Genomic DNA, 16,399 nt, shown 5'->3' on the forward strand with positions numbered 1-16,399 from the left:
TAAACATGGGAAGAATGATAGAGACCTTCCACTGAAGAGGAAGCTGAACAAAGGCTTAGATTTTGGACTCAGATCTGTCACTTAATAATTGTGTCCCACTGAGGATAGTTTTTCATTATTTCCGGGATGAAATAAAAACCACAAAGCATTATTCTGATCTTCCAAGGGTAAGACCTGTGTAGGAAACAAAAGGGATGAAATGTTTCAGAAGACACCACGTGGGTAAGATATGTACAGATTTGCACATGTCTGAGAGGCTGATAACTTTTTTAGTAAAATATACAGCTCCTGACCTGAAAGTTTCATATGCGTGTGATCATCATAGTAAAAGGCCTTTCGGTTTCCAGTATTTTGATCCCTTACCTAGGATACAAGGTCTAATCATCTGCTCAAAAGTGGCTAGCATATGTGTTGTTACAATAAAAGTTAGAATGGTATGCTTTCTAATTTTTCAATTAACCCCTCCAAAGACAACTACTTGCATTTTGGAAGAGGCAGGGCTTTGTAGTGAAAACACGCAGACCTGAAAGCAGTGCATTAATTATTTTATTAATTTCTTCTTTTTACATTATGGGAAACATTCATCTATTTACAATTTTTTTTTTTGTCCACACACAATCTAGGTAAATAAGCCTATGAAATTCCACTTCATAAAGCCATAAAAATGTTCCCCACCCCTCCATCTGAAGGCTTTCAAATGAATCTTTTTTTCCAAACCAAAATAATTTTTAAAAATTACATTGGGAATTCAGATATGCTAGTGATTTACATTCCAGTTATTTAAAATATGCATCTAGACATGTTTTAAAAAAGAAATGGTAAATTCACAAGGATAAGGCTTAAATGAAAGTGGTAATGCACAGTAAAACATTAAGGAAACACCTATAAATAACAGAAATATATTACAAATAAATTAGTTCTATTTACCATTTCAAATATTAAAAATCTTTAATCCATTTCTTCATCTCTCTTTACAAAAAGGTTATGTGAATTGTATGGAAACATCTGCAAAAAATATAATAAATACTTAATTTCTTTGAACGTTTTTTTTTTTTTTGATGCGGGAGACAAACCTCTTTTGTGATTCCCCCCCTCCCCAAGAAAATGCCCAAACAGCTTTATACCAAAGTTAAACAAAATAAGTAATTTTTCAGGGTACATACATTTTCCATTATGAACTAAAAAACATTTCTACAAATACATCAAAAAGAACAATGTAACAAAGGTTATGCTCATGGATGTCAGCTTAAGGGGGCAAGTGGTTAACAAGCAGCTTTATGTGGGGTCATGTTTTAAGATCAATAATTAGCTTTTTATAAAGTGTTTGTACAATTTGTGTTTTTAAGGAAGGCAAAGGTCATGGTGCCTGTAGGCATTCAGCTAAAAGATTTAAAATTCTTACCAAAAATAGCTTATGAATATACAAATACCATTCACATAGACAAGATAAATAGGCCTTCTCTTGTCTCTCTTTAAAATATCCTGGGCTAAACCAGTTTCCAAAGAAAATACTGTAGGATGATCTTGAATCGTATTAGAAATCTATTTCTTAATCCCAATCTCATCTCTACCTCAGGGCATGGAGCTGTAGTTGGGAACATGGATCTTCAAATGGATGCCGCTTCCTTCTCGTTAATCTAGGAGTTCCAAGTCATTTTCAGGATTGAATGTGACCATAGGCTACCCAAGGCTGCAGTTGGCCTTACTTGATGCAAACTTTGTATGACCTCCCATTGCTGCTACAAAGCAAAGCAAAGGTATAATCTTTTTAACACGAGCGAACACTTGGAAGTTCAAAATCTCTGTGAGCTCCAATCTTGCAAAGCGCTCGAGATGCTTTGTTCACTCTAGTTAAAAGTTGGTTGGTTGGTTTTTAAATAAGTTAGTAGCCCTTTTCTTGTAAACCACAGCAGTAAACATTTGTGCCCTGTGTATAAAGATAGCTCAAAGCATCCATGGCTCTGAGAGGTAGCGAATTCCCTAGTGGTTTTAGAATATGTCTGTGAAAATAGTTGTTGCCAGAACCCATCACCTCTCTTGATTTCATAAATAAAATTAAATTAGCACCTGGCTACGAGAGTGGTTTTTTGTTGTTTTTTGTTTTTTAAAGAGCTCTGGTGCAAGCTTATTTGATGTGTGTTTTCAGTCTGTCATTTTTCAAATGGTGATTTCTAATGCTTTGCGGTGGGAGCTGACATAAAATGCCAGTGACATTTTAAGATCACCGAATCTAAATGTTTAAACTGCTAGGAGTAAGGGCATTTAGAGGGAACTTCGGCTAGATGCAAAGTGCACACTGCCTATCCGCCAGGACTAAAAACGTAAATCCACATTCTCTGCCAAAAGCCTGGGTTTCTTTCAATGTTTGCGAACCAATATGACTTTTCCCCCTTCCTCCTGGTTGCTGAACCTTCCAGGTCAAATCTCTTCTCTCACTACCTGGGACCTCAATGTGAGGGCAGCTCTTTGGAATGAGGCTGCGTGTCTACTCGGGTAGAAAATTGATTTCCTCGGTTTGACGTAGGACACAATCCTTGTGTTGGGGTAGGAGAGGGCTCTGGGCAGTAGTGAGAGAAGACCAAAGGAGAAAACATGTCTGCATTACAAACTACTGGGTTATGACAGATGGACGTGTAGCATTCAAAGGGATGATGGGAAAATCCAAACTGCTCCCCGAAAACACCCTAGCTGCCATTTACAGCACTTCTTAAGCAGATGTGTACTTATATATGGGTAATTAGGTAGGCCCCCCCCCCCCCAGGATGGACACTAACAAATTAAGAGGACCAACACTTTCCCCTTGAAAGACCCCCCACCACCACAACAATATAATACACATAGTACAATAAAAGTTGATAAAACATTTCAGGTCTAAGTTTTCTTAATAATAGGACCAAAAAAGAAAATATCCCCCTTATGTAGTATTATCTGAAACTATCAGTGCTTCCTTGCCTTTCTTCATTTTATTGCCTTTCAGAATAGATTAATTTCCCTGAAAGATCGAATTTACAATCTTCTGCTGATTGAAACATTTGAAGCAGTGATTGATGGAGTAACAGTGAGGCAGTTTGTGCAGCTGTGAGTGAAGCAGGTACCCCCAGCACCTGCGGATTTTGCTTCCCCGGTCCCCGCTACGCGTCCAGGTCCCCCACCCCCAGCCCAGCTGCGTCCCCTCCTGGATGGTCACTCATCGACTCCGGTGAGATGGCGTGATTTCTGAGGTTGGAAATAAAGTGCTCCATCTGCTTTTACAAAATAATAACCGTTTAGGGGAGATGAAGGGAATCGGAGCCCTAGTTTCTCTCGCGTGGAAGACGGTTAAGTCCCAAAGGACCACCCTGTGATACTGGATTTCTGAAATACCCTATGGTTTTATATTGCTGAGCTCTAGGGACAGACTAGCTCGGGAGAACTGAGGACGGCGGGCGACCTACAGGGGCCACTTCTACACAGGTGGGTTTGGCTCTGCCGAGAAAAGAAAGGGCCGGCTCTCCGGGTGGGGCTGGGGGGCGCGGCGGGGGCGTGGCGGGGGCGGGGGCGGGGGCGGGGGGCGAAGCTCGGTGGCGAACGTGGGCAAACCGGTCCGGGCGGCGGGGGCTACGGGGGGGGCGGCTCCTGCAAGACCGACGACTACACCGCGACGCTGGAAGTCACTGAGCTCCGGGGCGCACGGGCTCGGAGGGCGGGCGGGGCGGGGCGGGGCGCGGCGGGGCGCGGCGGGGCGCGCGCTCAGAGCCGGGTCTGCGCCTCGGGGATGTAGATCTCGATGCTCTCGGCGCTCTCGGTGGCCGAGTTCTGGCGGACGGACGCGGCGCGCTTGGCGGCCATCAGGCGCTTGCGGGCCTCCTGGCGCTGCGAGCTCTCCAGCGAGCGCTCCCGGATCAGCGGCGCGGGGCCCTTCGCCGGCTTCTTTGGCACTGGAGGAGGGGCCCTTCTCTCCTGATCAAAGCAGAAGGTTCAGGACATTACACAGCTTCTCAGGACAAGCTTGGGGAAAACTGGGATAGGTCAGGAGTTAGAACACGCACACCTTTTTTTTTTTTTTTTTTTCGGTTTTTGTTTGTTTTAAACCTAAGGGTGGTTAGTTCTGATCTGCACACCGTAAATATATATATATATATATTTTTTTTTTCTTTCTTTCTTTATTATTCTGGCTTGGTTATTCAAAAGTTGCAGGGGGTGGGTGGGGAATGAACACCGGGAAGCTTAAGGTCAAGCGTAAGGCTGAACTGCAGAACTAGTCTCTCCAAGGGAAGGATGTGGGTATTTAAAATGCCCCCCAAAGGACAGCCCGGGTGGCCCAGCGGTTTAGCGCCGCCTTCAGCCTGGAGTGGATCCTGGCGACCCGGGATCGAGTCCCACGTCGGGCTCCCTGTGTGGGGCCTGCTTCTCCCTCTGCCTCTCTCTCTGTGTCTGTCCTGAATAGATAAAACCTTAAAAATAAATAAATAAGTAAAATGCCCCCAAAGGCTGCAGCTCCCAGCACAGTTTAGTGTGATCCTCCCTGGAGGATGGCTGGGGCGGGGCGGGGGGCTCGGGCAGCGGCAGCCCCCTCTAAGGAGGCGAGGCAGCAGGTGCAAGCTGGGCTCAGAGTTTAAAAACATCCCCGCCCGCTCCACACCCAAACCTAAATGGTCCAAATGAGGAAGAAGAGATGGTAAGCCTGTGTGTGCTGTAGCTTTGCTGATGCCACGGTGAGCTATACCCGTTTGCACATCACACACAAACGCACAGCGATATACTTTCTGGGGTCACCCCTGGAGAGAGGACACTGGTTGTTCCTATCCTGGGGAGAGGGGGCCCGGGAGGGAAGGCTGGATTCAGTTCCAGGATGGCTTCTAACACATCTCCCTGGGATGTCACTCCTGAGGGCCTTCAGGATGGCTGTGGTGGCCCAGAAGGCAATCCCAGGGACAGGCACTGTGCCCTGAAAATCTAACACTGAAAGAAGTTCCCCCTCAGCATCAGCAAACTGTGAAATGGTTGGATATTTTTCAAAGCCACTGCAAAAACAAGAACCATTCAACACTTGGGTCTCAGGAAAAAAAAAAAATGCAGTGGGAAAGAAATGAATCTAAACCACCAAGGAATTGTAGGTTGGTGAGCTTTCGAGCTCCGAAAAGGTCTGTGTGAATCTGTTGTTTTCGTTCTCAGTGAAATACCTTCAATTCTCAGGACACAAACATGAAAGTTATCTTACAAAAGGGATTCTGTGATTCTCCAAAGGGCACTCTTTGTGTCTTGACACTTACACAGTCATTGCAGCAAATCCTCCTTGCTTGCCGGGGTGAAGTGCCTAGATAAATTTATTACCCTGGAGTTTGCCCACAAGCTGCTTAAGGTAGAATCTGCGTGGACAGAAAAGGGAGGTACGGAGTGCAAACAGTATTTGGCCAACTCTGATTGTGCTTGTTCGTTTCTTCCCTTCAAGTTCATGGGATGCTGAAAAGGTCTGGTCATAGACAAAGTGTACAAAAATTTAGAAATCAAGTTGGCTAATGACTCACTGTGTAAATGTCAATAGGGTACATATGTCAGTTCTGAGCATCACAATTTTCGGACATTTTAGATCTTCATTGTTGGGTCACTTAGTGACATTTTGAAAAGTAAGAATATTGGAAACGTTTTAGTCATATCTTCCTTTACTCATGCTTAAAAAAAACTAATATTTGAAAAAAAATCAATGAATGAGAAGCTAGATGGATCAACACTAGACACTAAATTACCAGTATGTATGTACATCTGTAGCGTTTTCTTAAAATAAGAACAATTTAAAAGCTTATTTAGTAGGCAGTTTTTAAACACAGATTAAAGAAAACTAGATTGGGTGCAAATGTCTGGTCCCAAGTGAGAGGCCACACATATGTCAATGATCCTTTCATACTTAACACTAATACCCCCAGGTTGATGGTGACAGAATTGGAGTTGAGGGACAATGACAATAACCCTCCTGTCAATTATGCATTGGCCCTTGGGACCGGATTTCTTCTGGGAGTCTACTGACCCTATGAACCTGGATACTATGATGGAGAGCAGCAGATTGGACTGGATTACTCTTAGCTCTCCCATGGGTAAGGAGATCTGAAAAAGGCAGGGCCACCAATGCTTCATGGGAATAGCCAAGCCTAATTTTTAGAAGTTGAATCTCTTGGGAACTGTTTGACCTCAGGCCCTAGGAGAGCAAAGGGTTAAAAAAGTCAAGAGTGACAGGCCAGCCTAGGGCGGTGGATATTGGATACCTGTGTGAGCCTGGTGGAACCACCATAATCAAATGTGAAAATTGCAGTTTATGAATTAAACTAAAAGATTTTGAGTCTTTATTTCTAAACTTTTGAATGAGGAACCCAGTGAGCAATAGTTCCCAAAGGCAAATCAACCAAAAGTAGAACTCTTGAAAAAAAAAAAAAATCCCAACATTTATGATTACTGTGAAACTTTACGGTGTATATTTTAAAACTTGAACAACAGTGGTTTCTTTATTACTATATTTATGAAATGATTATCAAAGTCGGTTAGTTTTCAGGGCTTCCTATTTTTCTCAGAAACACATCCTAGGGGTGTAAGGAAGTTGAACTCTTTGCTCTACATAATCATGCACTGAAGATGTCATTTATTTTAGTTTAAAAAGCAAAATGGAGGCAGTTCCTTCCAGTGACTAAAATGGTTTAACTTAAAGTTTAATTAACAAAAAAGCCACATTCCCATTTTCCAATTCACAAAGACAGGTTTTTCTTTAAAAATATGCCTGAAACATATTACAGATAATATCCCAAGTGATTACTATGTAAACATTGTCATTACAATGAGATTAATATGATATCAGCTCCATTTCACATTGTAAACAGCAAGACTGAATGCAGAAGCCTATTTAGACTGTCCAGTGTTTGTGCAGGTTTTTAAATGAACCATACAAAATCTACATTGTTCTACCTTCTTGTCAAGAGGATCCATCTGTTTCCAATTATTGGCCTTTAACTGATGAAGTTCATCAAATTTCATACTAATATTTTCTATGGACAACTGCAGCATGTCCCAGAACCCCGCCAAATCCTGGGAGGTGGGCCTCGGATGAGCATTGGGATTCTGTACAAGAGAAAGAAAAACATTCACGCTTTAGAGGTAGTCTGTGACAACAAGCACTAAAGGGGTATTTTCAAATATTTCAAATAACATAAAGGGGATGAGTTCCTGTCAGCTTTCAAATAGGAGATAAAAGTGAGGCTACAAATAGTAATACTATCATCTATCTATCTATCTATCTATCTATCTATCTATCTATCTATCATCTATATCTATCAAGATTTATTAAGGAAGAATTGACAAATAACAACTGTAAGATATTTAAAGTGTACAACATGATGATTTGATATATTCACACATTGTATAAGGATGCATCCCATGGGGCACCTGGGTGACTCAGTGGTTGGGCGTCTGCATTTGGCTCAGGTGGGGTGATCCCAGGGTCCTGGGATGGAACCGCATCGGGCTCCCTGAGGGGAGCCTGCGTCTCCCTCTGCCTATGTCTCTGCCTTTCTCTGTGTGCCTCTCATGAATAAATAAATAAAATCTTTTTTAAAAAAAGGATGCATCCCACAGAATTAATAAACACATCCATCACATCACATATTTATCTTTTTGTATGTGTGTGAGAGAATTTAAAGTTCAACTCTCAGCAAATTTCAGTTATACAATACGGTGGTATCAGCCAGAGTCACCTTGGTTGCACATTTAAATCTTCAGACTTTATTCGTCTTATAACCGAAAATCTGTACCTTTTTAACAATCTCTCCCCTTCTCCCCACCCCCAAACTCCTGGCAACCACTTTTCTACTCTCTCTTTCTATGGTTTCGATGCTTTTTAAAAGATTCTATTTCAAATGGTAATTTTATACACTCATCCCTCTGAGTCAATGATCCTCAAATGTCAAGGTTGTAAAACTCTTCTTTTGTAATACAACATCTATCAATGTGATAGGGGGAGAGAGGCCAAACATCAAAAAACTATGGCAAGATGCATTTAAAACCTATTTAAATGAAGATACTGTCTCTGGGGAAAAATACAATATATTATTATTAGATTTGGAATCTGCCTCCATGCCATCCAACTTATTCAGAGAACAGATAACGAATCTATGGTAAGATTTGTTTTAGCAATTGTGTTGAGTGAAACAATAGGGTAAACAAATGATGAGTAATAAAATAATTGGATTTTTATAGTACTATGTGTTTAACAATTAAGATGTTACTAATGTAGGAAGTTATTTTATCATACAAGTAGTTTGACAGAATCATTTGGAAATGAGTTTTCAATCAACTATAACATAAAATAGCAAATGTGAGAACACATATCTACACATACACATAGATGTCTGTAATGACCCATTTTCTAGGTAATATTAAATATTCTTCAGTGTTTAAGGATTGACTTTTTTCCCCCATCCATATATCCCTGAGAGGTACTACAAAGTATAAACCACTAATTTGTATGATGTAAACCAGACAAAACATAACTAAGAGATTGAAGGTGTCCTGCTCATTGTTAATCACTATCACCAAAAGTAGCTAAAGGCATTCATGGTTAACTGGATGGGAGCCTCCAGATGTCAGAGGCTTCCATCTGGTCAGTTTTGGTTACCCTGTGGGTATTCAAGCCAGCTTGATACATTGTGAAACCTCACACCATATAATAATCTGAGGCCATTTGTACTTGAAAAACCAACTTTCAGAAAGTGCAAGATCATAAAGTTAATAGGTTACAAAGAACCTTTTAGCCCTTGATGGACTAACATTATTGGTCTGGCTTCCAAATAAATACAAGTAAAAATGTATTTATAAAGTTATACTTCTAAAACTACCCATAGTTCTGGAATTCATTGGAAGATGTAAATTCTAAAGTTTGTTAAGTGTATGGTTTAAACTCTAGTCTACTGACACTAGAACTAAAGAGTTTCTCTGTAGTTTTTTCATTTAGGAAACTAAAGAAAAATTTTTTCAACATCTAGGTTCAGAACAGATAGATAATAGCTTTAACAAAGTACACTGCAAATAGAGTTTTATGGTCTTCCTTATCTCCCCAGCAACTAAGAACTAAATTGTTCATATTTGGGAGTTTACTGAAGTCTTTTAGGTCACAAGTTCTATTGGCAAAATTGTTTCAGTGCAGCAATGCATGACATGATAGTTGGGTAGGCCCAAAGAGTTTAATTCTATACCGTGGGCAATTTGTTCTCTCCTCCCCAAGAATCTCTTGCCCCTGCATGGTCAAGGGGACAGACAGGGAAGCAAGGAGAAAATCTGTGGGTCATGTGACATTCCATGCACAAGGAGTTCAAGTTCTTGCCTGAGACTGAACCAGACTTGTAGATCAGAGGTGATGGAGGGTGTGGAAGGATGAAGGGGGCTGGGTTCCTTAGTTTAGTTTGTTTGGGAAAAGTAATGCTTGTCCATTTATTCTATGCCTGAAACTCTAGCCTGGGATAACATGCAAGGGCTTTCAAGTGTTTTCTTCCTCAGGGTAAGAACTCAAGGAAGGAGAGCTGGGTCTGGTTGTGGCCAATCTTAGCTGCATTTTCTGAACTAGGCAATGCCACCACCCAGCAATCATGTTTCTTACTCCAGAGGAGGCAGAGACACTGACCAGTCCCACATCTATCTAGGAGGGTGAGAAGTAGAACTCAATAGTAGAAATCTTCGGGTTAAGGGGATATCAAACAGGGACAGAGGTCAAACAGACTGGGATTTGAGTCTTGGCTTTGCCTCTTACCAGGTGACCCTGGCCAAATTATGTATTTATTTATCTTTTTTTTCCTGGCCAAGTTATTTAGCTTTCCCATATCCATTTTCCTCAACTGTAAAGCTGTCATAAAAATAATGTCACTATCTGCTCCATAGGGTCGCTTTGAGGATCGAACCAGATCATACATCTATCAGCCCTCAGCACAGTGCCTGGCACACAGTGGGCTTTCCGTCTTCCCCTTCTGGGGCAGGATCTGAATCAGCCATCATCGGTGGCTCTCTGCCTAAAGTGTAGTTCTGCTTCCTACGTCTAACATGCTGCCCACATTTCCAACTAAGTTCCTCTAGTGGTGAAGGCACGTGAACTCATCAAGAACTGGGAAATGTCAAGAGCTGGCTTTAACAAAGTTAACCTTTCCTAGAAATCCGCAAATTTTTCAAAACGTTTTGTCTGCAATGTCATCCTCAAAATCTGCACAGTGTTTGTGTTCTACTTCGTAATATATCTGCTTATCCTATAATTCTGTTAAAAAGTGTGCTGTGTTTGCCCTTTAGTGTGTATATATGGGTTTCCATATATTCTTTAGCCAGTTTGAGACATATAGCTTTATATGAACTTTTGTACATTTAAAGAGCAAAGAGTCATGTTAATTAAGACCTGTGACACATTAGCAAGTTCGCAAATCAGCAGGAATTCTGTTCGTGGGACACAGTGAAGCTCCATAAAACATTTGTTGGATTCACTTATCAGTACATTTACTAATCTATATTATCTCATAATCCGGAATAGAATTTCTGAGCAGGAGGAAAAAGGGCCAGGTAATTTTTGCTGAGGGAAGGGAAGACAAACTGCAGATGTGGGGGGTGGGTGTGAGGAGGAGGAAAAGGATAGCTCCCAAAAGCGAAGTTTCAGAAAGAGAAGCCTGATGCAGAGGAGTGGAGAACACCAACTTTTGCATGCTTTCCACTTTCTCTTGATTGAACCCCATCTTGATAAATCAATCCCATTCAGTCTATATTTGTCCTTGTGAACAAGATGATGTGGTTAAAAGTCTAAAATCATAGCCAATTAGATTGCAAATGATCATGTTTTTACTTTCCACAAGATAAACAAATTGCTTTTCATGTTCTTTGTTTTAGAGCAAGCCTGACCAACAATTGGCCAATAAACACTGTTCTTATGGAACAACATTTGCAGAGATCATAGCAGTTTTTTTAAAGAGGCATATGTGAGGAAGCTCTTGCCCTTGTATTTTGCAGCCAATTTAAAAAATGTTGACGCTAGTGATGTTTTTGTGTCTTCGTTTGTCTTTCTTTCTTTTTTTTTTTTTTTTAAAGATTTTATTTATTTTTTTGAGAGAGAGAGTGAGAGCACGAGGGGGAAGAGCAGGCTCCCCACTGAGCAGAGAGCCTGGCGTGGGGCTTGATCTCAGGACCCTGGGATCACTGCCCAAGCCACAGGTGGATGCTCAACAGACTGAGCCACCCAGGCACCTTTGTTTTTCTTTATTCGGTTTCTGTATGTCCAAGAAAGATGAATTATTCATCCCTCTCAAGGAGATCGAATCTACCCTTTGCGATGCTGTCCACCTCTGGCCTTGAATTAAAACTGAACCCTGATGATGAAACAGGCACTGAGGGTATTTCAGAAGGAAAATCATTATCCAAAATGGTTTTCTGTAATACTATTTTTGAAATATCAGGCAGTTCCATATTTTGGTAAGAATTATGAAATCAGGGCTGCCACATGAATGCCAGGAAGATGGAAAATTTTCTGTTATAAAAAACAAAACAAAACAATGGGATGCCTCGGTGGCTCAGTGGTTGCGCATCTACCTTTGGCTGAGGTCTGGATCCCAGAGTCCCGGGATAGAGTCCCGCATCGGGCTCCCTGCTTCTCCCTCGGTCTATGTCTCTGCCTTTCTCTCCGTGTGTCTCAAGAATAAATAAAATCTTAAAAAAAAAACCAACCAGAAAATGGGAGTTTTAATCTGATTGGATTTATCTTCTAAGATAATTTAAATATAAAACTGATATTTCTAATTTTAAGAAAAGCAGGAAACGGGATTCGTCAGAAAACTCGCTCTCTTACAGGTGAGAGAGTCCAATGGGCCTTCATGTGGCTCAAAATCAGTTTTGCTTCAGTTGGCACCAGTCTTGACAACCTGCTCTTCTCCTGACTAGCTGGGAAGTGGGAGCGACGGGGAATGTTACCTACCAGGTTTTCTTCACACAGTTCTCTGAACTGGTAGAATTTCTGGGCCATGAGAAGTTGGGCACTGCCCACTGCGGTGCGGATTTTCCCTAGAACTGAAAAAAGCAAACATACAAGAAGTTTACACATTAGGTCTCACTGCTGAGATTTAGTCTGGTAAAGCAAGGAGGAAGTTACGCTGTCATAATTAGGGAAAACAGCACACACGCAGCTCGTGAACACACCCCCACACTCCAGATGTCAGGGGCTTCCATCTGGTCAGTTTTGGTTACCTGTGGGTATTCAAGCCAGCTTGATACACTGTGAAACCTCACACCATTTAACAACCTGAGGCCATTTGTACTTGAAAAACCAACTTTCAGAAAGTGCAAAGTCATCAAAGTTAATAGGTTACAAAGAACCTTTTAGCCCTTGATAGACTAACATTATTGGTCTGGCTTCCAAATAAATACAAGTAAAAATGTATTTATAAAGTTATACTTCTAGGGCAGCCCAGGTGGCCCAGCAGTTTAGTGCCGCCTTCCGCCCAGGGTGTGATCCTGGGGACCCAGGTCGAATCCCACGTCGGGCTCCCTGTGTGGAGCCTGCTTCTCCCTCTGCCTGTGTCTCTGCCTCTGTTGTGTGTGTGTGTGTGTGTGTGTGTGTGTGTGTATGCATGTTTCTCATGAATAAATAAATAAAATCTTTTTAAAAAATGAAGTTATACTTCTAAAACTACCACACACACACACACACACACACACACACACACTGCCCCGTGCTGGTCTACAGAACAGAGAGAGGCTCCTAGGTTGACGTGTAAAACCGACTTGGAAAAAAAACACATGCTCATCACACACATTTCTTAGGGATGACGACGAAGTGTTCCATCACAGCGCCGGCGCTTCCCGAGAGGAGGCACATCGGTCCCCCCAGGCCTTTTACTGCAGGGATGAATGTCCAGTGTTTATCAACACAGTTATGGATTTACAATCAGGGTCCGCTGGCTCGTTTTTTCTGATCCAAATCCGAACACAAGAAAGGCCATCCTACCCTGGATGGGGGAGCTCTGGGCACCCCACATCCTATAGCCACAGCCTTCGGTCCTTTTCCGAGCCCGGCCGCCGGGGCAGTCAGGAAAGTGCCACGGCCAGTTGAAAGATTTCCTAAGGAAGGAACATTTTCAGCCTGTTGCCTAGGGAACACCAGCACCGGTCCAGCTCTTCCACTCGACAGACCAATTTTATTGTTAATATAGGTTTAATTCCCTCTGCACTGGGCTGAAAATCTCCTTTGCAAGCTACTTCTTGTCTTCGGAGGTGTAGACCAAAGCGAGAGGTGTGCTGAGCCGGGGGAGCCCTGCTGAGCGGTACCCCCGTGCCCCCCGCTGCCCTCCACCCGCGCCCTCCTCCAGGCCGGCAAGGAGGGGAGAGGGCGCCCCATTTGCCTCTGCACAGAAGACCAGAGAGGGGGCCGCTCAGCAGGCCCTGGCCCCGGGCTGCAACCGCCGGGCATGCCCTGGTTGTCCTGTTGTGACTTTACAGAGCCTGAGGCCAAGCAGCGGGGCCCACGAGGTCTCCCTTTCTCGACCTCGGTCCCCACGAACTGCGAGGAGAAAACAAAAGAATAAGAATCTTCGTTTGGGCTCAGGGGGTTCTAGCAATTTTCTTCCCTGCTTACAACTGTCAGACTACAAACAAACAAAGCCCAAAACTTCAAACCCCAAACACTGCCAGGCTAGGTAAGGTTGATGATGCACATCACACCTCGACGTTGCTCAGTATTTCAGCACACACACACACACACACACACACACACACACACACCCGGGAGTCAGGGTGTTCACTTCACACACTCTGTCACCAGTCACAGCAAACTGGCTCCTCAGGGATCGCTGGAGGTCCCTGGACGGCCACCAGACAGCCATTCCTCAGGCCTAAGTGTCTGCTCTTAACGTCTTTTGGGATGGTTATCCTATAACCATCTTAACCCACGGATCCGGGGTGAGGCCCTCCTGCCTTTCTCACACCCCTGAAGCAGAAAGGAAAGAGCATATGGAGGAGACACGGGGCATCATCACATCATCGTAGCTAAGGGTTCAGGCTCTGAGGTGGCCGAGGGTTCTTGCTCCAACACTTACCAGCCCCTGCCCCCAACACTTAATCTCTGCGCTAACATGACCTATTTGTAGGGTGAAAGCAGTAATACCTGGGAAACGCTTAGGACAGTGTCCGATAGGGCAGCCCGGGTGGCTCAGTGGTTTAGCGCTGACTTCGGCCCAGGGCCTGATCCTGGAGACGCAGGATCGAGTCCCATGTCAGGCTCCGTGCAGGGAGCCTACTTCTCCCTCTGCCTCTCTCTGTCTCTCATGAATAAATAATTTTTTTTTTTTTTTTTAAAAAGGACAGTGTCCAATATATAGCAAAGGACCAATAGGTGTTTGTTATTCCCGAGGGCCAGGACACTACTCTGCCTCTGTCCCACCTGTGGGCCTCACGCTTGCTCTGCCCAGAAGAGAAGAGGAAAAAAACCAAAGTCTGGATCGGTCTCCAGACATCGTTGGTTGCCTGGGACAGGTATGTGCTTCGGATGACCTGTCCCAGATCTGAGACAGTTCTGAGGAGGCATTTCCTGTGAACATGTGGCTTTAGGCAGACTCCAAGGTCCCTAGAAACATCTCTGAATGATGCTGCTGATGGGTCAGATTGTGACACCAGCAAATCTCAGAATGAACCCTGGGAACTTAGAACTAGTACCAAGGGGTCTCCAATTTGCTGGCTGGGAAATTTGCATAACGCCTGTCACAGAATTCAAGCTATTCTGGTATTTTTCAAAATTTTGAGTTAATGGTTCTCAATTACACCTAAATACCTGTGCTGTATAATAGATTACCATAATAAGAGTAGCTAAGTAAGGCAGTGATTCTCAAATGAGAAGAAAACACCGCTCCAATCTTTGAGGCAACACCCAACCCTATATGTAGGGGCTAACTCAGATGTCGTCTTCTTCTTCTTCTTCTTCTTCTTCTTCTTCTTTTTTAAGATTTTATTTATTTATTCATGAGAGACATACAGAGAGAGGTAGAGACATAGGCAGAGGGAGAAGCAGGTGTCCTGCGGGGAGCCTGATGTGGGATTCATCCCAGGACCCCAGGATCACAACCTGAGCCAAAAGCAGATGCTCAACCACTGAGCCACTCAGGCATCCCTACAGATGTCTTCTTGAAAGTAAAACAAAGGGTATCTTTCTTCATTCAGCATCATCTGGTGAGAGCTATAGATTTGGAGCAAAAATGGGACACCTGGATGGCTCAGCAGAAGGCTCAGAAGCACCTGCCTTCAGCCCAGGGCGTGATCCTGGAGACCCAGAATGGAGTCCCGCATGGGGCTCCCTGCGTGGAGCCTGCTTCTCCCTCTGCCTGTGTCTCTGCCTCTCTCTCTCTCTCTCTCTCTCTTTCTCTGTGTCTCTCATGAATAAATAAATAAAATCTTTTTTAAAAATAAAATAAAATAAAAGATTTGGAGCAAAAATAACTGGGGTGGAGTTGTGACCCTTCTGATATCCATGTTTTTGTCATCATGTTCCTTGAGTGGAAATTCCCTACTGGCTCTGGGGTTGTGTGCATTTCCAGTGTCTGAGTGATAATCTTTCCTGGGCCCAGGGAGGGAAGATGCTCATGTGGGCCTTCAGTGAAACCATGCAACAGGAGGGCTTGGGGCAAGCAGACAAGAACTCCTACTTCTTTGCCCTCTACACTTTTGTATCTAGAGAACTAAAAACTCACTTTAATTTTTTTGGAGCTTTATTTATTTGGGAGAGAAAGAACATGCACATACATGTATATGGTGGGGGAGAGGGAGAGAGAGAGAGGGAGAGAATCTGAAGCAGACTCCACACTGAGTGAGGAGCCTGATGCAGGGCTTGACCTCACGACCCTGAGATCATGACCTGAGCTGAAATAAAAAGTTGGATACTTAGCTGACTGAGCCAGCCAGGCAGGCCTAAAATCTCACTTTAATTTTTAAGAAAAAAAAAAAAAAAAGCTCCGATGGACTTTGTTCTGCTTTTCCATTAGACATATACTTGGTGTGTGAGATAACTCTCTCTTCTCCTGAAGGTAAATTTCCTATTTGTTATGTAAGCCTTGAGGAAGAAAAAAAAGCGAATGAAGAGGATGTACTCCTGCAGTGGCATTTAGTTGGTTTCCTTCACATTCTGGCCCATAGACCTTTTCCAGATTGTTCAACTCAAATATACTCAACCGTTCATACCACCCATCACTGCATCTTCTGGAATCATGCTTCTCTGCTGTATTTCCTCAGACATGCTATTTAGTGCCAAGATTTATACTGTCTATTTATGTAATATTTAATCATATTATAGGCCTTGTTCTGCTGTGCCACTCTTTTTATGTAGGTAGTCTGGTCTCCCTAGGTGTCTTATAAAACCCTGACAGTTTGTTTTTAAGAT

The 16,399-nt window shown here is 43.1% G+C and overlaps 1 protein-coding gene across 28 annotated transcripts in view; it reads right to left on the reverse strand.

Annotated features, from left to right (window-relative positions):
* Positions 1–528: 528 nt before the first annotated feature.
* The window catches only part of DLGAP1 (DLG associated protein 1), an 871,196-nt gene continuing 855,325 nt past the window's right edge, over positions 529–16,399 (reverse strand). For 22 of the 28 annotated variants that reach the window (XM_035718637.2, XM_035718634.2, XM_035718633.2 and 19 more), the window contains 3 exons: positions 11,954–12,045; positions 6,931–7,083; positions 529–3,939 (listed from right to left, as the gene is read on the reverse strand). In XM_035718637.2, the coding sequence (XP_035574530.1) occupies positions 3,730–3,939; positions 6,931–7,083; positions 11,954–12,045 (455 nt within the window). In that variant the 3' untranslated portion in view covers positions 529–3,729. Of the gene's footprint in view, positions 3,940–4,123; positions 5,453–6,593; positions 7,084–11,953; positions 12,046–16,399 lie in introns of those variants that run through there. The other 6 variants (XM_049111860.1, XM_049111856.1, XM_049111858.1 and 3 more) reach the window with 2 other exon arrangements.

Source organism: Canis lupus, chromosome 7 (assembly GCF_003254725.2).
Source record: "Canis lupus dingo isolate Sandy chromosome 7, ASM325472v2, whole genome shotgun sequence".
Lineage (NCBI taxonomy): Eukaryota > Metazoa > Chordata > Mammalia > Carnivora > Canidae > Canis > Canis lupus.